The following is a 26,839-nucleotide window of genomic DNA, read 5'->3' as shown; positions in this document are numbered from 1 at the left end:
ACTCTCCCCTCAGACAAAACTAACATTTCATTACTCATCAACTTTTCTGACTTCAACCTGGCCAAGCCCCAAAACAATATTAATACAGTCCTTTAAAGCATTTACCCCAAAATTTTAAGAACTTGTTGTGTGTGGCAACAAATAGTCACATGACAATAGTAGCAGAACTGATATAAGACAGTTCAGCAGCAGGACATTCACTTTGATGAAACTTGTCTTTATCCTGTATTTGAATTGGACCTAAGTGGACTGAGCATTCCATTCTCCAAGTTTGTCCTTCCTTCAATTTACTGTTGTTTCATGAGTGTGGTGATCTTTTCAAAAGGGCATACATTATACAGTTGGATTAAGGAACCACATTTGGCCAGCCGACCAATGGTTTAACCTTATAACTCTGTCAGCCTGTCAGTCAACCAGTGAGGGACAGACATTCCCCTTATAGGGCTGGCCCCGCTGTCCAACCAAAAACATGAATGTCTCTTACAGTCAGGATTTTATTTATTTATTTATTTATTTATTGAGAATATTTTTTTGAGAATAATACAAATTTCAATTAAAAGAGGGATGTATTGAGGACAACTGTAGATTGGCTTAGAAATTAGTTAGGGTTATCATTAAGTGAGTGGAAAGATTTGATTATACAGTAGTGTGTTTTGTATAGAAGAGGATTTTTTTTTTAAGTTGAAATTGATGTATAACTTTTTATTTGTGGGCATTATACTCTGTAAAAAGTCATTTAAGACCTGGTTGTAATATTATTATTTTGGACACAAAACCTGGTGATTTATAATTCAAATGACATGATGGAAAACATATAAAGAAATCAGAAACAACCTCAGATACACTATTCTGTTTCTACTTTTCCACGTATATAAAATCTTATTCCAGTTCCATTATTCAAAACTGCATAATTTTAACTTCACGTTTTCTTACTTCTTCCAAGTGCACATTGTCTAATAACAATAGCCTTTGTCCACATTTATCCATTTATCATTCTTGCTTATCAAAATAAATGCAGAATAATTCCAGGGATGGAGGAGGGCAAAGATGAACATTTTAGAAATGCAAAATGCTATAGCAGCATTTAAAAGCACATGTAGGCACATAAAATCAGTACAGAATAAATGACCATTTCTGGCAGCTGTACAGTACAAAGTTAATTCCATATAAAATGCCATAATTTGGCTTCATTTTGTGTTTGTATTTTAATCACGTAAATCGTGAAAATCAGGTTGATGGTTGTTTCCTTCAATAACTATGAAGGAAAGCATCAAATACTGCACACATGTAATGTGTTAGTGTCAATAGTTAAGCTGATTTCCAGATCCCAGATATTTAGAATTTTAAAACTGTTCTTATTCATGTTTGTGATTATCATGTTTGATAAGAATTGGCTTGGCAGAGAAGCACGGCACATGTCAAAATCATATATTATGTTTCAGTATGTATCCAACTAAATGTGCACACTGTAATGGAATTACATCAATTTGACTTACACAATCCAACAAAGCAAAAATACACTAAGACCTACTTAAGGACAAAAACAGTAGTAAAAAATGCTCCATCCTCCCTTGCCCCACACTCTAATAGACAAAAGCATGTTCCTTGTATTGTCCCAGATCAGCGTGCGTCCATAATTGTGTGTTTACAAAAGTAAATGTTCCTTGGCCAGAGCCTTGTGGATGATATAGATACGCATGAGATTTGTGTGTGTGTGGCCAGGAGTGAGGGCATCTGTTTTGTCTTGTCCTTCTCATGACCATGCAGTGCTGGGAACTGCAGATGTCAACTGTCAACAGATGTCTCTTTGTATTCTCTTTTTGCTGTCTACTTCCTCTGTCTGTCTTCTTCCTTTTCTCTTAATCTTATGAGCTGTAGGGAGCTTTTATAATGTATTTTTTTCTTTACCTTATTGGGTACATACCCAATAATACCTGTTACTTTTTCCCTAAATAAAAGTTTGTCCTTTATCTTCATTACATCAAAGAAGGGGTACATTGGGGCAATGTCTGAATATCAGAGAAGAACATTTATTTCTAGATGGCTGTTTGTTCAGAATGTCCTTTGCAAAAAAAAAATAAAATGTGTGATTAAAAAAAAAATAGACAGAACTGATTCAATCAGCTCAGACATGTGTACCTATGTTCATGTTATGACCTATTTGGTCACCCATTATGTACCAATTTCCAGTGGGTCTTTTCCCTAAATCCAATGAGACCAGTTCACCTGTGCTGGAATAGTACATAATTTGTGTTAATTTGTAGTAATTGTAGTAAATGATTAATTACAGCAAATTAGAAATATGCATCATGTGAGTACAAAAGACATGGTCACTAAATTGGCTTTTAATGCAGGATTCGCTTTAGCAGTGAGAGTTCCCTAACAAAGAAGAAGTCGCCCACTTTGCCCAGTAGGTAACTCAGCCTTGTGGACACCCAGTGTGCAGAGCTGAAAGAGCTGGTCTGTGTCTGAAATGACTGAGGACCCCTGCTGTACTGACTGCAGGAAGCACTTCGCACAACCACGAAAGGGCAAAGCTGTTTCAGCTACAGTGTTCTGGATTGTTTGGCCTGCGTGGGCCCGCACAGCTGCACACTCCATCGTATTATTCTATCAAGCGGCCGTCAGCTGATCATATTCTCACACAGACGCTGTCCAAACACTCCTTGGTAGTAGCACAAAGAAGTTACATCTCACAGAATCTTAATCTACGGTGTGATGTCGTAAGAATATATGTCACTCCACGTCTCTTATTGACGGCTTGTTTTCATAACACATTAACTGATTACCATCTGTGGACTAGCCGTGAGGAGCACACTTAACTGGCGTGTTTTGATGACGCCATCACTGGGACTTTCCGGATACGTCACTTGGGGCTTCCGAGTTATTAAGCTAGCTCTACTGTGTCTGTGTTCATGTCGTTAGACACTGTAAACCTCGCTGCGTTGCTCTGGAGTACATACCTAAAGAGACCATGAAAACACCAAAGGCTCCCAACGGCGCCGAAAGGTTTGAATATTGAGACGTCGTTGTCAGGAGCGACGATCAGACCGAGAGGCCGAATGTCAACAACGCGGCCCCTCCTCGGAATGAGACGAGTCACCGAGCTAACTTGCGGGGAACAGCCGAGCAGCAGGCTCCTTGCGTCAGCCGGCAGGCAGCAGCAAGAGGCCCCAACCGTGGACGAGTTTACAGTCCTAGAGGATAAAGAAGATGAACTGAAATGTGCCAAGCCTCGAGTGGAACAGGTTTTTAAAGTAGCGTTCACTATCATCGGTCTGTTGGACCACACGGGACAGCCGCACGGGAGCAAAACATCACGGCAGATATGGCTGCAGCTTAGAGGATGTCAAGACGACGTGTCAAAGGCTAAGGTGAGGTTTTAAACGCGAAGTTTTAATTTCATGTTCTCCACATAAACCAGCAGTTCACTGTCACCCATAGCTGCTTCTATCAAAGCCACCACGCCGGGTGCACCACTCACTGCTTGGCTGTCAGTGGCTGCTGAACAGGTGTATCAGGGTCCAGTGGCAATAGTATCCGCTGTTTCATCCCACATCTAACGAGCATAAAACATCAGAGCTGGGAGATAATACAGTATCGAGATCAGATATGCTTTGAAATGTTTTTGTTGTTGTTGTTGTAGTGTTTGTGTTTTCCTTGTCAATAAAGGCTGCACCTCAAAGGGATAACTTTGTTGAAGTTGTAGCTAAGAGATGAATAATAATGAATAATTCTGCCTACTTGGCCACCACATTCGTAAACAAACAGTTTTTTCTTAGGCATAATGTCACCCACTCCTAGTTTAGAGCAGATATTTTATGAAAGTAACAGTAGTCATAACGTGCCTAAAATATCAACACACATTTTACATCATGGTATCCAGTCAAATGACATGTCATGACATTTGACTCAGTGAGTTTATAGTTGGATTATATCACATAAAAGGTCAGTTTAGCTTCAAAATTATTTTTGATTAGATTAGTTTATGGCTTGTGAACATTTAAAATAAGGAACATGTTGCTGTTGTTTGTTGTTAAATAAGTTCAGACTCTTCTAAGTTTTTCTGCACACACTTTGATTTGTCTGTACAATTTTGTGAAACAAACAGGTACTAATGTACTAAACATATTATGTGGTAATGTGAGGAAATTGGAGGAAAAATTATAATACAGTACAATCACAATAAGAATAGTTTCACATTACAGGCAAGTCTGTGGAGGGGCTACATTACTAGACCATCTGAAAGATTTCATGATTTGGAAAACCTTAGTTTAAAATGACAGAGGGTTTTCATTAGGGCTCCAACTAACAATTATTTTCATTATGGATTTATCTGCCATTTATTTTCTCTAATAATTGATTACTCGTTTAGTCAGTAAAATGTCAAAATATAGTAACAAAAATGCCTGCTAAAATTTCCATTTCCACATTCAGATCTCTTGTTTTGTTCAACCAGTTGTCTAAAAGCCAAAAATATTCAGTTCAACGTAATGTATGATAAAAAAAGGATTTAAAAACCTCACATTTGAGAAGCTTGAACCAGCAAATGTTGGCATTTTTGCTTTAAAAAAATACTAGAATGAATATTCGATTATCAAAATAGTTGCAGATTAATTTTCAGTTGGTTGACGAATCGATAAATCGACTTTTGCAGCTCTACTTTTCTTTTTTAGTAGACAACTGAACTGTGATCGAACATTATGTATCAAACTGTATAGTCTTTGCACCATCGTTTAAATGTCAAGCCACCATAAAGAGCCAAAAGCTAGAAGTGACAGAAAGTAAGAAACAGTGACAGAAAGTGAGCTGCTTCTGTTGTCAGCAGTATGGAAAGCAATACATAATGTAATATTAGGTCCTCTGTATAAATAAATCACAATACATGGCTGTGTTTTTGTTTGTAAATATTCATATGATTACTTTTAAATTAATTTCAGCAATTTGAAAATGTATTTTGCCATTTTGCTGACACGTGCACAGATATGACAGCATAGTGTATGATTCCGTTCTTTCTTCTGCTCTTATCGTAATGACCTTGTTATCAGGTTTTACAGTTATTAAATATATTGTGCTAACATCAGTTATGCAACCTTGACTTCCAAATAATTTTTTCACCAGAAACTACCATGTTATAGGACTTTTGGTGTGGGGGATCTCCATATAGGAAGTTATGTTGTTGCAGTTTTATCATAGAACTGTCTTATTTCTAGAATAATAGTTTACAGTAATCATCTATGATGTGTACTCAATATTCCTTTATTCTGCCTTTGTGTAGCATGCACTTAAATTGAAGGAATAATAAAAACATCATGACATTAATACATCAGTTATTTCTCAGAGAACCAACTTAAACCCCCTCAAAGACTCACAGGGTCACAGTTCCACTATGAGAAACACAGATCAGATATGTTCATACACTTCAGGTATAACCTCGAAATTTGTGGGAAAGTGTGGCAGCACTCTTGGATAAATAATGCTCCGTGTGACTGACTCACATTATCTGACATTAAAGTCAATGTGAAACACAGCCGTCAATTTGAAAGTCATCTTGACCTGAGATGCATTTAGAGATTATATACTATGCTTACTCATGCAAAATAGCTGTCAGTAGCTGTAGAATGTATTTTTTTCTGTGTGATTTCCCAAACAAGAGAATCTTTCACACTTCTGTATCTTGTGTCATGAGTCTCACTTTTGTGCGTAAATTGCTCCCCACGTAACCAGCTGTTCCGAGCTCTGCCAGTCAACCGAGAATGTGATGTGGAAAAGGTAATTTCACTGTCAGCCTGTTCAGCTCATCGTGAGGATGAGGAGTTGTAAATGGCTTCCTGCAAAGCCATACCAAGCTATGTTGGCACATCCTCTAGTTTGGGAAACCACTGCCATTATTCTCATGACTGCTTGTCTTCTAATATAGTTTCATAAGTTTGCAGCTAACTAACCATGGCAAAAATACTGCACATGATTGAAAATAGTCCTAATTGTTATTGTCTCTTTCAACAATCTGCCACAGCTGGCTGCTACTTCTCACAGCGTCAGCAAGTTGGCAATGTTAAGCTGTTTACTTGACTTACAGAAGGAGCAATACAGTTTGTGACTGACTGCACTTAGTTTTATTTGCTAAATGTTTTGTTGTTATACCTGAATATGTGATCCTTTGCTCTGTAGTGTTTTTTAGCTGAACAGAGGCAGATTTTGGCTAATTTAAAGGAATAGTTCAGTATCTTGGGAAGTACGCTTATTCACATTCTTGCAGAGAGTTAAATGAGAAGATCGATACCACTCTCATGTCTGTAAAGTAGATATGTAGCTGGAATCAACATACAGACGGGTGACAAAGGAAAAACCAACATAAAGTATCTTAGTAAGCTGTTGGGCAACCCTGAGCCGCCAGCATAGCATCAGTGCACCTTGGCATTGATTCTACAAGTCTCTGGAACTCTACTGGAGGGATGGAACATCATTCTTCTAAAAGATATTCCCTCATTTTTGATGATGATGATGGAGAGCGCTGTCTTATAGGTCAGTCCAGAATCTCCAATAGGTTTTCAATTGGATTGCAATCTGGTGACTTTGAAAGACTTTTGATATGATTCATACAATTTTCATACTCATCTGTACGTTTAGCGTTTAGCTTATAAACACTGGAAATGGGGCAACGGCTAGCCTGGCTTTGTCCCAAGGTAACAAAATCTCTCCACCAGCACCTCTAAAGCTCACTGGTTGACACAGTATGTTGTGTTTTGTTTAATCTGTACAAAAACTGAAGTTTAAAGATGACAATTTGATTTGCCTTTTCACATGGGGACACATACCAGACTATCACTTCCTGTAGTCTTCACTGGTTGCCTCACAACTGCTCCTGGCCTTGAGTTTGTCTTCTCGTCTAACTCTTAGCAAGAAAGCAAATAAGTGTTGTTCCTGTAATGTCTAACTAATCCTTTAAGTAGCTTTTACACTGCCAGTGAACAAATATCACCCCCAAATGCAGAGGTTATAGATAAACCGAATGCAACTATTTCATCAAAGACTGAGCAATGAGCTTGTTAAGTATCTGTTTTGAGTAGTTTTACGGTTGATTGTTATGGTGTCTTTTGGTCCCACATTCCCTGGCAATTTGGGAAAATTAGGTTGGGCACAGATCAAGTAAAGGTGTGATCACCTCCAGTGATATTTAGTCATGCAAAAAGTTGATTTTATTTGTTCAGGTTTGAGATATCCATCTCTGAGAAATTTGCCTGCATCCCAATACAATAGACGTGAATGGAATTCCATCTGTTGTGCTTACATCATTTTAAAATTACTTTTATAGTAATTATAGTTGTTTATTAATGATGCTGTTGTCACTATGTTCTCCTTGTCATGCAGGAATATGTTCGAGGACTCTGTGACCCGGAACTGCAGAAAGAGGAGCGGTACCCAGTGGACATGCACTGTATCTTTGCTGGCGCCAGGGGCCTCTTCCTGGACAGGCTCATACGGGACACAAGTGCAGAGGTTCAGGTGCCTGAGCCAGGCCGTCTGCGGCTATTAGGCCAGGCTGAACCTGTCGTGATGGCCCAGAGCAGAGTTCAGCAGTTTGTAGCACTATTCCAGGTAGGATCCTAATAATCTGGCATCACACACAGGTTTATTATACAGAAATTTGGCCTAATAGATGGATGAACATTTTTCATCAAGAACCTGAGAGACACAAGGACAGAAACTGGACCTCAACATTATACATTTTTAGCATGCAGGTCGCACTAACACCAGCATTGGGTTTTCAGGTGATGTTTCCTTTGGCATATCTGTCACGCAAGTTTTTGGGGGTCATCTTTGCAAAAATTGGAAGTAATTCCAATCGCTTGACCTTATCAGCGTCTTGGTAGCATAGTTGTAACTTGTGAGTCTGTCATGTGGTCACGTGTCACTGTCCCAGTGTTAGTAACATTAAATGAGAGTAGTGACGCACAAAACTATCACTAAGATGAAATGTCCCTGTTTTAGAATAACTAATGATTAATGTTGATGCATAACGAATAATAAATAATAACAAAAAAACGCAGTATTCAAATACTGATTTGGACGTCAATAACCATGGCAACAGTCAAAGTTTTGAGGCATTCGGGTCAACACAACATTTTATAAACCATTTAATGTTTTTTTATGAATCATGAAATGAAATGAAATTAGGAAGATTATTTGATAATAACAATACGCAGTAGTTGCACCCCAATTAAAAACGTAAGAAAAAAACTTTCCAAAGTATGATAGTGTGTGTGTGTGTGTGTGTGTGTGTGTGTGTGTGTGTGTGTGTGTGTGTGTGTGTGTGTGTGTGTGTGTGTGTGTGTGTGTGTGTGTGTGTGTGTGTGTGTGTGTGTGTCCAGGAGAAGCAAAGTCTACCGAGTGACAGAGAGCCATCAGTGAAACGAGCCTTCAAGTCCTTCGTAGAGGAAAGGGATGATAAGTACACTATGGAACTTCTTCTGCTGCCCAGTGCTCTGAAAGAAGAATTACTGGGATTGGCTCACAGCCCCACTAGCACAATCACATCCTCACTGGTTAGTGTATACCTTTTTTAATGTGATTTAATACTATACGGCATAACCACCAACCATTTATGTATACTATATACTATGTATATGTATATATATGTATACGTATATATGTGTATATGTATATATGTGTATATATGTATATTTGTATGTGTGTGTGTGTGTATGTGTATGCGTGTATATGTGTATGCGTGTATGTATGTATATATGTGTATGTGTATATGTATGTGTGTGTGTGTGTGTGTGTGTGTGTGTGTGTGTGTGTGTGTGTATACATGTGTGTGTATACATGTGTGTATGTGTGTGTGTATACATGTGTGTGTATGTATGTGTATACGTATACATATTGTGTGTATGTATGTGTGTGTGTGTGTATGTATGTGTATACGTATACATATGTGTGTATGTATGTGTGTGTGTGTGTGTGTATGTATGTGTATATATGTGTATGTATGTGTGTGTGTGTGTGTGTGTGTGTGTGTGTGTGTATGTATGTGTATACGTATACATATGTGTATGTGTGTGTGTGTGTGTGTGTGTGTGTGTGTGTGTGTGTGTGTGTGTGTGTATATACCCTTACTATAGTGAAATATACTGCTGCTGCAGAATACCTTTTATATTAGTCACAACAAAGCAGGTTGTTATTATTCCTGTTCTATTGTCATGCTTGTTTCAGTGTTGAAAAGGCTGTGTTGATGCATTCCATTTTAATTTAATTTTAAAACCCTCAAACACTTCAAGTTCTCTAAATGTAAAAAGTTTATAAAAGCTACCAGCGTTACTTTTAGGCATTTAGCAGCCATTCTAATGGACCCTTCACTAAGTCCCACCCCTCACACGCAGACTGGCCAATCATAGCGTAGCATCAGCCAGCTCCGAACAGGGTTCAACAACTATACAGCAGTGCTTCATAGACCTGTCATGTAATCGTTTCAGATTTTCCATATTTTCAGGCTGGTTTTGTAGATTTCGAGCTAGTCATGTATAAATGTTGTGCCTGGGGCACGTGTAACAGTAATACCGATCAAAGTAAGTCTGATCAAATGGATGCAAAATCCTGTGGAGCTAACATTAGCAGAATACAGCACATCACTTTTGACATCCTGGATATATCCTTCGAGCGCATACTGTAAACCCTTATGTCTGCTTCTCTCTGAAAATGCTTTTCCATTTTTCCAAAAATTTTAGAATATTTCTTTAGGTCGTGTAATAAGTGACAGTGTGGGCACCATGCTAGCTTGAATAACGAGTCAGATCATTTTGGTGGCTGTGCTGTAAGTAAAAGAGAAAATTCCATGCCTCTTTATACAAACTCTGGTTTTCGTAAGGAGAACCAGGTAGGACATGCAGGGAACTGCAATATTAAACATGACCATGCACATAGCAATTGTTGGTGTTTGAGGTAACTTTGACTATACCTTCCTAACCAAGTTGATTGGCATTTTGTTGTTGTTGTTGTTTCCTCTTCCAGGCTCATCTCAACCAGACACTGCATCCCAGCATGGTAGAGGTTGACCAGGACCGCTCACAGAGTAGCACCCCAGTGACAGACCTCTCCAATCGCATCCTTGACACTAGCTTTGAAGAGAAAGGGACTGGGGCCGGATCTGTCAGTGGAGGCGGTAAAGTAGGAGGAGGGATAGGTTTAGGTCCTGAGGCCGTCCTCCTCAATGGCACTCGGCCATCACACAAGCGGCGCTCATCTGAGAGCGAGACTCGGGACACAAAGAGACAGTACTCCCTGGAACGGAGGGATGAGTCACCTGAGAGGGCGAGAGAGCGGGAGCGACAGAGAGACAGAGAGGGCCGGGCTGGTTGTAGCAGTAGTAGATCCAAAACACCATCTGCTTCATCATCCCTTTCCTCCTCAGCTAAAGCCAATACAGTTGGTCCGATCATGCTGGACTCCAGTGAGGGCATCTCAGATGATGGAGAGGCCGTCAGCCCAGAAACCAACCTCCGCTGTTTGGTCAATTTCTTCAGGTAAAGGTCATAATAATTTGAAGTGTTTGCAAATTAATCTGTCCGTCAGATTAATCAAATATTTCAAAATATGATAGTTCCAGCTTTCTAATTGTGAAGCTTAATTAATTAATTGTGAATTTAATCAGCAGATCAGTTGATAAGGAAAATAATTGTTACTTGCAGCCCTAATTTATGTGTGTTGATAGGTTCACATTGTTCATGTCTGTCTTAAAACAATGCTCATATCTACACGATAGGACTTGCTATAATTGTTCCTCCTTCCCATACTGGCTGTGAAGAGTGAACACGTACCTTCATAATGTGATCTCAATGGGGGAGATGGGTGTCAAAATCTACAGTGCTCATTCTGTGAAAAAATAGATTCTAATGTTCAGCTAAAGTTAATATGAGGCTTCAGCTTTTTGGATTAGCCAAATCAAGTGACTGTCTTTCTCCAGAACTATGGGTTACCAGCAGGAAGTGGTGGAGCGAGTTGTCAAGGAGACGGGACAGACAGAGGATACCTTCCTCATCCTGGAGAAGATCGTTGAGGAAACCAAGCATTGTGCAGAGGGGTCAAAAGGAGATGAAAAAGAAAGACGACTGAACTCTATATGCTCCGCAGACACTCCCTCCTCATCATCCTCCTCCTCTACAGTCTTTCGACTCAGAGAGAAGGAGCGCGAGTTGAGCAAAGCATTGGTAGACTTGGGCGGATCTAAAGAGAACATTAAGCCAAACCAGCATGGAAGCAGTAGCAATGGGCTAGGGCACCGGAGGCAGTGCAGTGGCAGCGAGACAAGCACTCAGCAGGTATTTCCCATCTTACAAAGACTGTATTCACTTGCAGGAGTTGGACATTATTTTTCCTTCTTTTCCTTTGATTAAACTACAAAAATAAATTTAGCCTTGGACTGTGATTTGGAAAGGCCAAATCTCCTTTTTTAAGTTCCTGGATAAGTTTAAAGATTTGAAATCATAATGCAATATACATAGTCTGGATGTGAATTGAGTTGCTTGTCTTTGTATGATAACTTTTAAATTACTTAGCATCTTTTTCTTTCATCTCACCTGAAAATAGGTGAAATTTACATAAAATTTTTCATGTCACATGTCATATCTACATCTCTCATATCTTAGCTCCCATGACAGATTTAAATGTTTTCTTCAAATCCATCACCATTAATTTGGACAACAAAATTGTGTTACACATTTTTTTTTAAAAATCTCATCTCAGGCAATCACTATCAAGAGGAGCTCCAGTGCTCAAGGAGGAGCAGGAAACTACGAGGTTATTACCATTGAGGATGACGACGATGTCATCCCCACGGATACCAAAACAGCAGATAGTAGTATGTCCCAGATGATGAGGACAGTGGCACATCTCGACACCCATTCGGGATCCAGAACAGACTACCTGGCGCGGGGAGGGGGCAGCGTCTCACAGAGAGACTACCTGTCGAGGGGTGGGACTCAGACTTTAGGTGGATCAGTCAAAGTTGAGAGTGTGACAGCACTGCGCAGCACGCCTCAGTGGCTGACTGCCACGACCACCTCCTTGGCTTCGACCCCCAGTGTAGGTATTACCTTAGTGTCCCCCTCCACTCAAAAAAGTGTTTTGTGTATTGTTACTTCACTTGGATGTTTAATAGAAACCGGGCCTTTTTCAGGGACTAATAAATTAGTTAACTTACATCTTTCCTGCAGCAATGGAAGGAAATGAAGCCTTGAAAGTTAATGCAAACAATTCCTACAGGTGCCCCAACTTTTGTTCATTTCTTACAAACCCTCTGTCTGTACAAAGGCAATGTCGGAAACAAACTGTGTTATTACACCCTCTGATGCATTATTAGGACAGTACTGTACTGCAGGAAGTACTACTGTATATTGCTATCAGAATGGTGAGAAAAAGCCAAGTAAGAAAGAAGACAGACCGGTTAGAAGACAGGTGGTTGGGGATGAACTGGACAGAAGTGCAAGCAAAGCAAACTAAAAGTGCAACACATTCATGGGAACATCTGCAACAGAGTTGGGACGAACTTTCCAAAGAATGTTTCATTTCCCTGTATAGAAAGAATGCCATGAGTCTGTTTGGCTACTGAATGAGTCAAAAATTTAGATTAACTTTAGGATTTAAGATTCCATGATTTTTTTTTTTTTAATCTTAATTAATTTGTTCTATTCTTTAATTTCAGCAACACTGAGACGTTACACTGTAAATTTCAGTAAGAACTGGAAAAATGGAGGTGACCGGTAGGGCAAATGCAGAGATTAATACTAGAAGGCTGTTTTCAAATTCATCTGCTGAAGATGGAAAGTTTCTTTGTCATCAAAATCTGAGTTTAACACACATACATAGTGACAACTCAACTAGTTTGGAGCCAATTATTGTTCGGCATACAACTTACAGAAGTGTGATGTGGAAACCTAAAAACCACAGTGACTAAACCCTTAAAATTGATTTTTGGGTGAAATGGGAAACATCTTGTGTCCAGTATCTTTAAAATGAACAATGTTTATTTATATAATTATTTATTTTTTATGAGGGAGAAGGAGTAGATGTTGTTTTAAGACAGAAATTTCTGGTTCAAACACATCAAACACGCAATATGAGTACTAACGAGTACTTTTTTATATGTCTTAAAATATGCCTGGAAGGGGTCTTTTAATATGCTGATTCCTTTGCATTTTAGTGCAGTGTTAAGTTAGTTAGTTTCCCAGGGATATTGCTGGATTTGGGAATTTTTTTAATATCCTGGGAAAGTCAGGGAATTGTTAAAGCAGTGGTCATAGAATTAATAAACAATTAGTCACTACTCCTACAGATGAATCATTTCTGAGTGTTGACTTGATGTGTAAAGAATCAGTATAGCTTCTGGATGAAACTGATGGATAATGTCACAAATAAGACCATATCTTTATTTAATTGTGTTTAATACAAAAGACAGTCTGAATTGATGGATTTCATCTGGCCTGAAATTTTATATTTGAACTACGATTTGTTGGAGGAGAGGACTTTTCTCTGTAAATACAGGTTTTGATTCTGTTGCGTTTGCTTTCTCAATTTGTTTGACTGAAAACAACCTTGATACTATATAAACTACACACATTTAGGGTACTGAAAAATCTGTTTTTAAAGTCATGTACTGTATATGTTGTGTTGTCAAAAGCTTTAAAATAGTGAGATGTTATTTTCTTTGCCATATCGCTCACATTTTCTACACAAATTTTGCATCACAAAGCTATGATCTTACACGTGCCCACGCATGGCAAGGGCTTGGACAGGATTTATTCTGATTCATGTTATGAATCATTCTTTTAATTTACTACTCTTTCCCTCCGATTTTCCTCCTCAGTCAGCTCAGCCCATCAACCGGCCCTCAGCCTCTCCCTATCAGACCATTGGCCACATGGGGCTTCACGGGAGCGGAGCCAGGACTCCTCCTGCAACTGACCCTCCTGCGCCGCCAGTGACTGGTTTGGCTCGTTTCCATCAGTCACTGAGGACTCCCTACACTCTGAAGCTGCCAAATGAGCCAGGACATCCAGAGCTCAGACACATTATCATAGATGGAAGCAACGTGGCTATGGCGTAAGTCTGCAAACACACAGACACACAGATAAGCCCAGAATCCCTTTACTGGCATAAAGCAGAATTGGGGATGGCATGCATGTATAATAGGGAGGTTTAAGTGTAAAATGGCTTCTTCATACCAGGTAGGAATACACACAAATTATTCTTAGGAAATGTATAGAAATCATTTGGAAAAAATCTATGTAAAAAAAAAAAAAAAAAAAATCAGGACCACCTTTACTGTGGCTTCTATTATGCAGAAATTAGGATTCAACTAAACAATTCTGTCAAATAAGCATTCATTTCACCAAATAGGAGTCAAGCATACGTTTAAATTATGTCTCTATGATTTCAGAGATTCAGCATCTTAGAACATAGTGCTCTTTCGTCATGGAGTTTGATTTTTTTGATTTTATTTTATTTTTTTTAAATCTCTCTCAGCTCTGCACTTGGGCCCTTATCACATTTCTTGATCAAGTGTTGGTCTGATATGGCAGTATGTTGACGACAAAGGATTTGAGAGTACACAAAACAAATAGTGCAAAGAGTGCAACTCGGTCTACAGTCAGCGTTTGAGAGCGCACAGCCACAGAATTGTAAGAGCAGAATCGATTTTTTTTTTTATAATTATTGTTATTTCTATTGTTATTTGTTTGAAGCATTACTTTTTTTAATCATAGTAAACCCCTATCACCCCGTCTCAGGCTCAATAGATTTCTGAGGGCAGCATTCTGCTTATTTGAGACTATGAGCCACATTCATGAATGTTTTTCTTATATTGGTTCTTTTCATTTTATGTGTTTAAAGGAGCTATTTGTAAGTTTTTCTATTGCTACATAGCCAACATTAGCATTGACAGATGTTTACTTATCAGTCTAGACAAAACATTGCGAGTTCAATTTCAAACCTCATTCATTTACTTGCAAGTAGCTGTCTTCAGCAACGGAAAGTAACGCCAACGTTACCTCTTGTTTTGCTTCTATTACTATCAGTTCTTTTTTTCGCTGAAGTTAGCATGCTAACCAGCTATACCGGGCCTGGCCAGCCCATCTCGGCACTTTCCGTTTGCAAGTCACTATAGCTTCCAGTCTGCCCTGAAGAAGTAGTTCTGCTCAGAGGGCGTAATATGATCTCTTGTCTTGTAATCACAATCATGGCTAAAGCTCTTTGTAAGTGACCATTACCAGCACCTACCCCCGGCAAGAAACCAAATTCAGCCACAGAGAGAACTTACAAATAGCACCTTTTTTTTAAAAATCATCATAAAATGCAAACCGAAGAAATAAGAAAACCCTAGATCTGGTTCAGAAAATCACACAAGAAATAGAAGTTTACATGAAGCTAACACAGCCACTATGACAATTAGTAAGTAACTAGTAGCAGTAACTTTTAAATTCATTTCACTCTCAAAATTTCTTTGTCATAATGGCTTCAAAACAAGATCATTTTCCAACAAATTGAATCTCATTTTAGTCATATAGTGTCAACATATTTTGATTTTTAAGATAATACAGACACCAAATACCGCTCTATGTCTCCATCTGGTAGATAAAAAATGCCAATGCCCCACATTTTATTTATATTTTATTTTGAAAGTAGAAGGAAAGGTCTAACAGGGTGACCCTTCACTTCCACGGTATATTGTACAGGTGATGCGCTGTTCTTACTTTGAGTTTGCACTCAAGGGATTCAGACTGCCAGAAGTGCGCATGAGGAGCTTTGATCATTACTAGCGTGAGAATTAGTTTTGCTGGCTCAAATGTAGTAACACTATTCCTCTTGACCTTATTCTGTCGTCCCTCACAGGCAAAATCTAATTGTGCTCTTACAGATCCATGCCTGAGCTCTCTCAAAGGTTGACTTGCAGACTGAGTAGCGCTCAAATTTGTTTTGTGATCTCTCAGATCATTTTCTGTCAATATACTTCCATACTCTAACAGCATTGTGGGTTGCTAGGGGGATTTTTTGTTTATTTTTGTCAAGTGTCTACAGAGCACATAATATTACAGTACTTCAGCTCAGAGGATGATGTTGTCATTCATTTCAGACTCAATTTCCTTCACTGAAGGTCCAATTGTTTAGTTTGAAATGAAAAGAAAAGTACAGAAACATTTGTACTGGATCAAGTGTGGGAAGTTTACATTCAGAAGTGGATTAGTGGTATTCTACATTTTTGCATCAAAGTGGTTTTTAGTTGTTTTAACCCCGTTTTGAAAAGCAAGATCAGTAAGAAACAGGCACAGTGAAATAGTCTACTCATGAATCTCTGGTTCAGTATCTACATGCAAAACACATGATGATCCTTGCCCGGGGGCCTTTAACCATAGCCATGGTGAATGCAGTCACAGGCCACAAGACAGGTGTAGACTGGGGTTTACTTGCCCTGTTAACAAGGATTTACATACTACCAGTGACCTGGTTTTCACACGGAGGATTTTAGTTTTTTAAGAAATGTTTTAGGTAAAGCACACATCAGTTCCTTTGAACATTATAAAAACAAAATACCAGGTAACAGCCAGTTGGTATGTAGAACTCCAACTCAGATTCAGCATTTCCGAAAGTGTAAAGACAAAGGTTTGTAGCTTCTGTGAGGACAATTAGAATATGTGTTTTGAACGGTGTCACTTCCCACACCTGAAGCACATACATCACATTTTTCCTTTTTACTTATGAAGCCATCACCCTTCCCATCAATATTACAAGTATCAGCAGTTAAGGTCACACACACACTCAGTCATACTCTCAAACGAAACAAACCATCTTTAACAGTCCGTAAGTCACAGTTACAAGCCTTATTGTGTAGGTGCACCAAAACTTCGCCCACAAATTCACATAATGTTGTTACTCATCACCTTTGTGTGTGTGTGCATTGCAAAGCAAAAGCAATTTGACATTGATGTGTGGGGTTGTACTATGGGGGTGTTTCTGAGAAGAAAGGCCTTTTCTAGTAAAAATCACTTTGTTTGTAGTGTCTCTCTTATCCAGAGATTGTGCAACAAAGAAGGACGTTGCCATACTTTGTGGGTCTGTGTGTATTACAAAAGGAAGGATGGATAGCAACCCTGCTATGTTTTTTTTATTTTTATTTTTTTTATTTCTTTTCCCCCTCACTCTCTGCTGATGTGCATGTTACTTCATCCCGGATGACCGGGCCTTGTATTCTCACTTTTGCAACCACTTCCTTTCACATTCTGTGACCCTCCCACATTCCCTCCTGCTTCCCTTTCTTCCTCCCTCCTTCTTTACCAGAAGTACGCCTAAAAAGAAAAGCATGGGTCACTTCTGGCTCAACTTCCGTCATACAGGATGATCGACTGTTTTGTGAAAAGATTTTATGATGATTGTATTTATTAGATAATGCAAAATGAGACACACAGTTATAAGTCTGATAGCCTGTTAAAACCACTGTACTCAGCTTCCTCTACTGTGTAAGACACCAAAATTTTGTTAAAATTTTCATGGGTCTATTTATCCATTTATCCATTTAAGTAAAAATGGCTACAGCTTGCTTAAATTAATGGTGATGTTCCCAGTGCAGGTTTAAGAATCAGGATGTGTCCTCATCTTGATGGAAGTTGTTAGGATATGTAAAGTTATTCTAATGAGCTCAGCAATGTTTTACCTTGCCAGGTTATTTCCACTTTTCCACGGCCATTTTACCAGTTGCATAATCTCTTCCTGCTGTTGTGTCATTCATTACTTTCTCCTTCAACAGTCAGTGGAACTTCCCCTGAGTTTGCATTGCGGCTCTGACCAACAAGCTGAAAATGATCTTATTCTGTAGGGTGTATGTGTGCGTATGGGTGTTTGCATGTTCTTGACTGTTGGTCTGTGTGTACCCTTTCTACCTGTGTTTTTGTGTCTGTGTATGTAATACCCTATCACAGAAAACAGGTTTGTTATCAGCTATGAGCATTGTATACGTACTTGAATAGTGAGTGTGAAACAGATCTGTACTTTTCCACAGTGTAAACACTTAAGTACCATAAAACACTTAATTCAGGTCAGACACTTGAGCTTCAGCAATATCAGACTTCATAATGTAGAATTTCCAGTGACTTCCACAATTTTCCTCTTGTGTTCTCATGTTCATGAAAGATGCAGTGTGCCTTCTTATTAATGATAATGTTGTTGTGTTTTAATATGGATTAATGAGGTCAGTACTGCACCATTTGTAGACTGTTCTTCTACCTTGTCCCGTTCAACTGTAGCTGTTGCTAAACAGTGTAGCTTTAGCTCATTGCATCATTATTTGTGCCAGTTTTTTTATTTGACCAGACCTACATCAATTTGCTGGGGAGCTGCTAAATATTTTGTGTTACACCACTGTGCAGTCTAACAAGCAGCCACCCAGGTTGTTAGATGTGCATCTCTGCTTTACCACAGCTCATTTGACGCCAGATAACCGAACAAGATAATAACCCAGCACACACACAGAACAGAAACACACTGACTGAAATTCACATGATGAGGAAAAAGAAAGAAAAGTGAACAGAAGCTTCATTCATTTAGAAGTTTTATTTAATAATTTCTTTAAGAGCTTTAGTTGTCAAAATTCTCTTTTAGCACTAGTCTGACCGTTTTTTTTTTTTTTTTTTTTTTGCATCGTATTTACCAGTTTGCCATTCAGTCTTACATTGTCATCACAATGAAAAAGTTTTATGAAGAAAAAAGGAAATTAGGACAGCTATATTTTCTTGCTACTAAATGGTTTTAACAATGATTAGAAAAAACTCACGTATTACAACTGTTTTTTTCAGATTTGACACACAGAGTAAGACATTTCTCCTAAAAAATGTCTCCTAAAAAATGATCCTGTTTGAAAGTAGATTTCCCCAATATAAAAACAGATTGAACAATTATCACTGTTAAAAAGGCTGATGTCTGTTTCTCCTGTGGTTATGAGCAGTGGCAGGTTTTTCAGGCTTACTAATGTGGCACAGTTTCCTTCAACACATACACCTCAGACCATCAAATAAAGTACCGAAATACACTGATAAAAATAAATACCCCCAAAAAAACCCATTTCAAAATAAATTTTTGCCAGATAGTGTTTTGGGTCTGCGGCTGGTAGCAGCAGCAGTCCGCTTCCTGTTTGGTGATGCTGTCTGCTCTCAGGGAGTTTCTCATCTCTGTTGGAGTTGTTGTTGTTGTTGTTGTTGTTGTTGTTGTTGTTGTTTGTGTTTTGTTTTTTGTTTTTTGTGGTTTTTCTGCTCTAGGCACCCATCTGTTGTATTACAGTTGTCTGACGTGCACATACAGACGTTTTACGTCACCACCAACAATCTGGGTCAGCTGATGGTGTGACGTGTGTGTGTGTGTGTGTGTGTGTGTGTGTGTGTGTGTGTGTGTGTGTGTGTGTGTGTGTGTGTGTGTGTACTGTTTTGTATTGAGTACTACTAAACTAATTTGCAGGTTTGTCATTACTTTTGTTGCGAGGGAGACCACTGAAAGCCTATTTGAAGTTAAGTGCTGTCCTACTAATCTTTGCAAGTTTCAGAACTTCTGAGACTTGGTTGCATCACCATTATTGCGACCTGATTAGATTTCAGTGCTTTGTGCAGTGCCTTATTTTCCTAATTCTGTTTTTTTTTTTCCTCCAAATTTCTTCTTTCTTTTTCTGATTCCATAATGCTCAGAGGTGCTAATGCTGCATAAATATTTACCCGATTTTTGAGGATCAGAATTCTGAGTGTCAAATTATTGCACTGAAGTGCCTTCAAAACTTCCACAGTGGAACAAATTAAGTGTCTGTGGCATGTACACTACTTTCTGCTAACAGTCCCACGTTGCAAAGTGTTACAAGTTGTAGATGCAAAAATTCCTGTTGTGCAATACTACAGCTGTCGTTGATAGGGTTGGGGTTCAGTTGCAATTTAGCAAATCCCATTCGTGTATCAAATCAAACTACAGGATCAAATCTAAATCCTTTTGAAACCTTTATCAGATTTTCATTAAGTTTAACTTTCATCCTAATTAATTTTCACAACCTGTAGCAACAACCTGAAAATGAGATGAGCAGCAGAAGAAATGAAAAGTTGATTGTTGATTAGTATTGATGGTTCTGAAACACTGAAAAAATAGCTGAAACCTACTGACTTTTCTTCCTGATTTTTCACAAACAAATAATGAAGGTCCTGATTCAGAACAATGAGCTTAATGAGCTCAAAACAATGATTTTATATGCATTTTAAGTTTAACTGGGACTTTCCTGTATTTGACATGCCACGATCAGCTGATAATTTCTCTACAGGCGAGTCGCCACTTCTTTACAAAAACTCAGTTAATTAGCAGTCATAGAGTGATGTATCAGCCACTTGGACAGAGCACATTACCCAACAAACAAAGGTATCAGTGTAGCTGTTGAGGAATTAACACTAATTAGCTACAACTGGTATAATCTACTGCTGCTGACATTTGGCAGAAGAAGAGAAGCCTTCTAACGTTACCTGCATGTAACACTGGTCTCCGTGTTAAAAAAAAGGTAAAAGGTTCGATAAGAGATTCATTGTGTCGGAGCCGGATCCAAAATGGACCAGCTATTCGAAACCCAACCCTAGTCAGTGATGACAAGAGTATCTGTTTAAGAGGGAGTAGTGAATGGGTGAGCGAGGGAGTGGTTTCAGTTGCAGTTAAATGCTTCTCTATACAATATATTTTATTGTTTGTCAAAAAAGTCCATATTTAATATGCAACCTTGTTTTTCCTCACAAACTAAGTTTCCTCTTCTTCATCCTCCCGTGTCAGGTCATATCACTAAAAACCCTGTGTGCAATACAACATTTTTTCTTGACCTAAAACCAACTTATACCTTAACTTAAATTGCATCTATTTTTATCTATTCATCTCTTTCAGTGCTTCAGACAGTGCGCATTTTATTGCTGTCGGATGTTTTTTTCATTTGTCTACATGTTTCTCTGTTCCCGCTCCTCACTGTGTCACACCTCTTTTCCAGTCATGGCCTTCATCGGTTCTTCTCCTGTCGAGGCATAGCACTGGCAGTGGAGACATTTTGGAGGCGGGGACACAGGGAGATCACAGTATTTGTCCCTCAGTGGCGTCAGAAGAGAGACCGACTCACAACAGGTACACATGCTGCAGGTGAAATCAATATTTAACCTTACAATGACGTGTAAGTATGTACATTGTGACCATTGAAAAAATTGGAAGTGTAATAAAAAAACATCACCTGGCTATTGTTCAGCCCACCATTCTTTCACATGAATCCAGTTTAAATTTATAGTACTAGATTTAATGACATTAATAAGTTTTCATTCCAAACCTCTTGGTAATAGAACTAGATCATTTTGAACCACTGAACCAACTTTAGAACAAATCTATATGCATTAATGTCTGAGCAGGCACACTAGAAGGACCACTATGACCTGCAAGGTGAGGGTCACATCACAAGACATCAGGGGACATCAGGGGAAATCAGGAGGGTGAATAGCCTTTGTAGTTTGACTGCTTGCTCTGTAAGGTCAACAGTGAAGAAGCACATAACACAACTGAAAAATTAGTAAAACTCTCTACAGCAAAGGGTAAAGTGCTTTAAAGTTTGTTAATCAACCTGAGATTTTTTTTTCATTCTTTCATATCTGTGAATTTTTTAGTGAATTATCAATTCCTACTGATATATATCCATTAAGAAAAACAACAAACTCACAGCCAGTGTTGTGAATATAAGATATCAATGTAATAATAGATCGCACAGCCAGCAGTTAACAGGCTAGAAGATTAGGTCACTAACAGCACAAGGTCAGCTGCTTCTGTCAGTCATGTGACCCTCGCCTTGCAGGTTGAAGCTGTCCCTTGATGGTCACCCTTTTTGAGCATGCAACATCTAAAGCCTTTTTGTTTATGTGTGCGATCTCTAGCTTTGCCAATTCATTCTCATCATTTATCAATTTAATTCTTGCATTTTTTATTACAGAGCAACATTTTTTAAACCAGCTAGAGGACCTGAGGCTGCTGTCCTTCACTCCCTCTAGAGAGGTCTGTGGCCAGAGGATATCATCGCATGATGACAGGTACACACATGCACTCAACTACACACCCACAGTTTAAGCCTTTGACTAAACCAGTCATATTTTATAGGAGAGAGTCCAGCTTTATATCTCAAGTGCAGATTTAAGAGATTCAGTCGCAGATCAGCAGGGGAACACCAGAGCCAGGGACTGAACTTCTCAGTTATTTTGGGATATTTTGGTTCCATTTTAAGCTTATTTCCGTCTATGCAAATATCTCACACTGTGTCTTCTTCTCTAACCCTTCCGAACACTAACTATAGTCATACTGTATTTTTGTAAAGTGATGAATAAGCACACTAACTAGAGGACAGATCTAATACATGTTTGCTTTAAAAATAAAAGGGGTATTATGATTTAAAATGCAATAACTGTACCTTTTTGGAGATTTTTTGGTACGTGTATCGACCAGATGTTTTTGAAGCCAAATCTCTCAGCAACTTAAAACTGGTCATGGCCCTCTCAGTGCTCAAAGATACAGTGTATTATGCCCTTGTGTGTGAGAGGGTTAGTAAAAATGAACTAACTTGAAAGGAGAAAAAAAAAAAACTCATCCTGACTCAGCACTCAAGGCGTTCTTCTAGTGGTGGATTCTCCTGTGTGGACTTTGGCAGCTGAGCTGGGAAAAGGCTTCTGACTTTTGAAAATAGGGAAAATCCTGCATATCTAATCCATCATTCTCTCTCGCTCTCTCGCTCTCTCTCGTTCTGCATTCGCTCTCGCTCTGCTTTCTCTCGCTCTGCTTTCTCTCTCTCTTTGTGTCAGGTTTTTGCTCCACCTCGCAGAAAAAACAGATGGGATCATTGTAACCAATGACAACCTGAGGGACTTTGTCGACACTTCGGACACATGGCGCAAGATCATTCAAGAGAGGTGATTGCATTTTATATATACACAGCTCAGTTAGTGATTCAGTAACACACTCAATTACCCAACATGATACTGGAAAGTCCACCAAGATGGCCAATTATCAAGGTTTATTTACAACATTTACCAACAGTCTCAAAGTGCCAAAAAGGAAGAACAAACAGAACCGGAAGAGTAAATTAATATTCACAAGGAAAAACAGAAAGAGTTACAGCAGAATAAGTGTACACCTATCACTAATGAAAAGAAGGTGGATTTTGGTTTGCTTTATAATAAAATTATAATCCAGAGAAAAATATTCGAAACGAATGGATATACAAAGCCATTGAGAATATTACCAATTTTTAATATCAGAAGCAAATAAAATCTAAACTATAATGTTTTGCAGGTTCATTTTGATTTTAAATTAATATTTTATCAGAATTTAATATTTCTAGGACAATTACAGCAATTCACTATTAGTTGATTTAATTAAAGTGTGAATTTACTTAATAAGACAAATAACAAGATAAATTAATTGAGTTAACATATCTTTGTGGTGTTTACTTGTTCTGATAATTTTTGGTCCAAAAATATCCTGATAAAATCCTTTGGTTCATGGAATAACCATTCATCATCTTGATCAATATTAATGAAGAATGTTTCCATTGTTGTTTTACAAAGCTTTCTTGATTGAAAACTCATAAGTCATACACAGCTACAGTATAAAAGTATACTGCACCACCAGAGACAGAATGAATACAGAAGAAAGGGAGACTTTCTGTGAGATTGTGTCGCCCTCTGTTGGTTGTTCTGCAGCTCAAATGTTTCAGATCACAACTCTCAAACTCAAACTCCACTCATACAGGAAACCAGCATCTGACACACTCTAACTGGTTCACCTTGTGTGTTCAACATGTAACACCATATGATCATTGTTTACACAGATTGCAGCTGTACTCTCCCTCAATCTCCGTCTCTTTAACTCCTTGTTGTGTTTACTAGTCTGACTAGTTGGATAATGTACTGGTGTATATACTTCAGACCACTGTGTCAATCTGAAATAGATCACTGTGACACAATTTTTAGTTCCCATTGTTCAATATTTCTGTCCAGCAGGGTCTCATGGTATTTTGTTGGGAAATGTCGCTTCCCAAAAGCTTTCCTGAAGTGCAAAGGAAATTGCAGCTTTTTTTATTTTATAAATTTGGAAGGTAAATGTGAGCAGTACACAGACACTCATGTATCAACTGATAGCTAGCTGTTCTTGAGCGAGCAACTTTAAGTATGTATCATTAGTATGTGTATGTATGTATTAGCCAAGTTTCTTTCCTTGTGACTGACAGGTTGCTTCAGTTTACTTTTGTAGAGGACCACTTCATGATCCCTGATGACCCTCTGGGGAAAGACGGACCTCACCTGGACATCTTCCTGCGTAAAGAGTACAGGTGTGTTTTGGGGTAGGGCACCGAAGAAACCTGTGATCTCTCTGCTTTTTATCATTGTAATGTCTTACTGCATCATCACATAGAAACGTTGAAGCCTTGTTGGGGTTTGTGTTGCAGTAGATGACCAGCCTGCTGCACATGTTGTGCATCCTTTCACCCTCTATTTCTTCCTGTCAGGAGAACTGCAGTCACTCCTCCCCCTCTTAGACCCCCAGACTTCCGGCCTTCCTCCCAGCAGCAGCAGCCAGTTTACGTCCAGGCCCTCCACTCTGCTCCTTGGACTCCTGCCTCCACACCCAGGCCGCCTCCCTCCCTTTTGCCCCATCCCACAGCGCACTGGCCCCACTCTGGTCCCCCTGAATGGCATCCGCCTCGCCGTTCCCCCTCACCCTCACCCTCACCTCCACCCCAGCGATCACCAGGGGAGACATCAGAGCTGAAGAGAAAGCTGTACGACATCTTCCCCGACCAGAAGCAGCGGATTGACCGCATCCTCAGCGACAATCCGTACATGAGAGACCTGAACGCCCTGTCAGGGCTGCTGCTTGGATAAATAACTGGCTCTGCCATGAGAATCAGCAGACACACACACTCGCAAGAATATCCATACATTTGTCAGCATACATATAATTTATTTTACCATCCCTTCCAGCCTGGAGGACATGGAAAGTTTTTTATTATTAATATTTTACATTAAGACTGATCATCAAACTAGGCTGCTATTGGCAAAAAAAATATTTTTTGGGATGTTTTCCTTTTTCTATCTCCTTCCTCCTTTGCTTTCAAATTGATTAACGTGAACAACGCAGGTGTCTAAAGAATCAAAAGTGTTAACAAATTGCCATAGTTGTCAATCAGCAGTCTCTATTGTTCAGATTTTAATAAATAATTGTCCTTGACAAGAGTCCTGAGGTTCCACGAATGTGGAACTAGCACTGGGAGAAATTGTTTTGGACCAAAAACAGTGAACTGGTCTCATGGTACAGTGGCTCCAGCTCAGCACAAGACGGTTTTCTTCAACAAAACCTTGTTTACCATGAGACTTTTAAAACCTCTCACAAAGTCCGAGCTTTTTCTTGATAAGAATTTTGGCACTGGCAGGTTTTGCATGTTTTTACATTTTCACCATACGACTTACACACTTGTAATGTTCCGGAACAGAAGTAATTCACGGTCAGGCAGCACCAGGGGACTGAAATAGAAATCAGTGAACCGTTTCATCTGTTAGGAGTCATTCAACATCAGCAAGGAAAAGTTAAAAAGTACCACACTTTAACTTAATTTCCTTGACAATGTACTTGCTGGAGATCAGTTTTATAAAAGGGCTGTGGTGTCCTTTATCAGAGAAGTATTTCAGGACGCATGATGAGATCATTAGCTCTGACATCCAAGAATTGTTATTGTTAATGTTGGACAGAAGTGCCAGTAAACCATAGTTAGACAGCAGACACAACTGTAATTTAAAAAATAGGAACATATAAGCTTATTAAAGAAACACCTTTAGGCTCTCTTGAGGCCAGTATTTTGAGGCTGTATGAATGGGCAGTAATGACAACCGGTTGTTTGTCCTTTTGGTTTTTTTGGGGTTTTTTGGGTTTTTTTCTTTTTCAGATATAGCTCACCATGTATATGTATCCAGGCTGAGCTCATCTCTTTTATCAATCCATTTCCCTAATTAAAGCAGCCCATTTCTATCCCCTCAAAATGTTACTTCTATTTCCTGGCCTGGCTCAATTCAAATGATGCTTTTATACACTACCAGTTCTCCCTACAAAGTCAGTGCAATAACAGACACATACATTTTTTTAAGGGACCATTTTTCACAGTGAGAAGTTTGTTTTTTAAAATCCTCCCATTAGTAATAAGTTGCGTAAGAATTATTTTTTTTCGGCAAGAAATTTGTAATTTACAGAAACTGACTTAATAATCAGAAGAAATGATCGTGAATTTGAGTATGATCACTATGACAAAGCCCCCAAGTGCATCTTCTCCTTCATATTCTCTTGTGGGCTTGTTTCTTCTCAAACCTGATGTTTAAAGCTGTGGAAGAACTCAGATGCTGAACCTGAAGTTGCTTCTCTGATAATCTGTTATTGAACATTGCTTCAACAGGAATTTGATATATGGGGAAGTTTGTTCCAGAATGAGTCGGTCCAGTTAGACACACTATTAAACAGTGTTTTCAGTTGGATACAGTTACTAGTTCTTCATCAGCCTTTTGTTCTGAGATGCTTTGTGAATTATCCGCTTCGCTCTTTAGCCAATTTGTATGTCCATCTGGCCTAGGATGGAAACAAACACTACAAGAGTTTGGATTTAATCTTTGTTGATTGAGTTAAATGACCCATTTGAATTTGAAATCATACACCTTAAGTTTTCTCACGAAAAAATCTTGCTACAGATTTACTTAAATTTCATTTGTAATTAGTGTTAAATAGC

The 26,839-nt window shown here is 38.8% G+C and overlaps 1 protein-coding gene across 2 annotated transcripts; it reads left to right on the top strand.

Annotated features, from left to right (window-relative positions):
• Positions 1-2,645: 2,645 nt before the first annotated feature.
• Positions 2,646-26,002, top strand: n4bp1 (nedd4 binding protein 1). 2 transcript variants are annotated; one of them, XM_040132944.1, is made up of 12 exons: positions 2,646-3,374; positions 7,372-7,599; positions 8,373-8,546; positions 10,012-10,523; positions 10,964-11,318; positions 11,743-12,081; positions 13,862-14,097; positions 21,035-21,165; positions 22,013-22,109; positions 22,872-22,979; positions 24,299-24,400; positions 24,578-26,002. In XM_040132944.1, the coding sequence occupies exons 1-12, from the start codon at positions 3,063-3,065 to the stop codon at positions 24,951-24,953; spliced, it is 2,970 nt and encodes a 989-aa protein (XP_039988878.1). In that variant the 5' UTR covers positions 2,646-3,062; the 3' UTR covers positions 24,954-26,002. The 2 variants fall into 2 exon arrangements, with proteins under 2 accessions (XP_039988878.1, XP_039988879.1); XM_040132945.1 differs by lacking the exon at positions 24,578-26,002 and having other exon boundaries at positions 2,648-3,374; positions 24,309-24,382.
• Positions 26,003-26,839: the final 837 nt, after the last annotated feature.

This window comes from Xiphias gladius, chromosome 8, assembly GCF_016859285.1.
Source record: "Xiphias gladius isolate SHS-SW01 ecotype Sanya breed wild chromosome 8, ASM1685928v1, whole genome shotgun sequence".
Classification (NCBI taxonomy): Eukaryota; Metazoa; Chordata; class Actinopteri; order Istiophoriformes; family Xiphiidae; genus Xiphias; species Xiphias gladius.
Note: the sequence above shows the minus strand (reverse complement) of the source record. Positions and strands in the feature narration are given on the sequence as shown.

Bases quoted from the DNA above. Each gene is read 5' to 3' on its own strand.
- n4bp1 (XM_040132944.1), top strand. From the start codon at position 3,063: ATGTCAACAACGCGGCCCCTCCTCGGAATGAGACGAGTCACCGAGCTA. The intron at 11,319-11,742 runs GTATTTCCCATC...ATCTCATCTCAG, and splicing joins GCGAGACAAGCACTCAGCAG to GCAATCACTATCAAGAGGAG. The intron at 24,401-24,577 runs GTGTGTTTTGGG...TCTTCCTGTCAG, and splicing joins TTCCTGCGTAAAGAGTACAG to GAGAACTGCAGTCACTCCTC.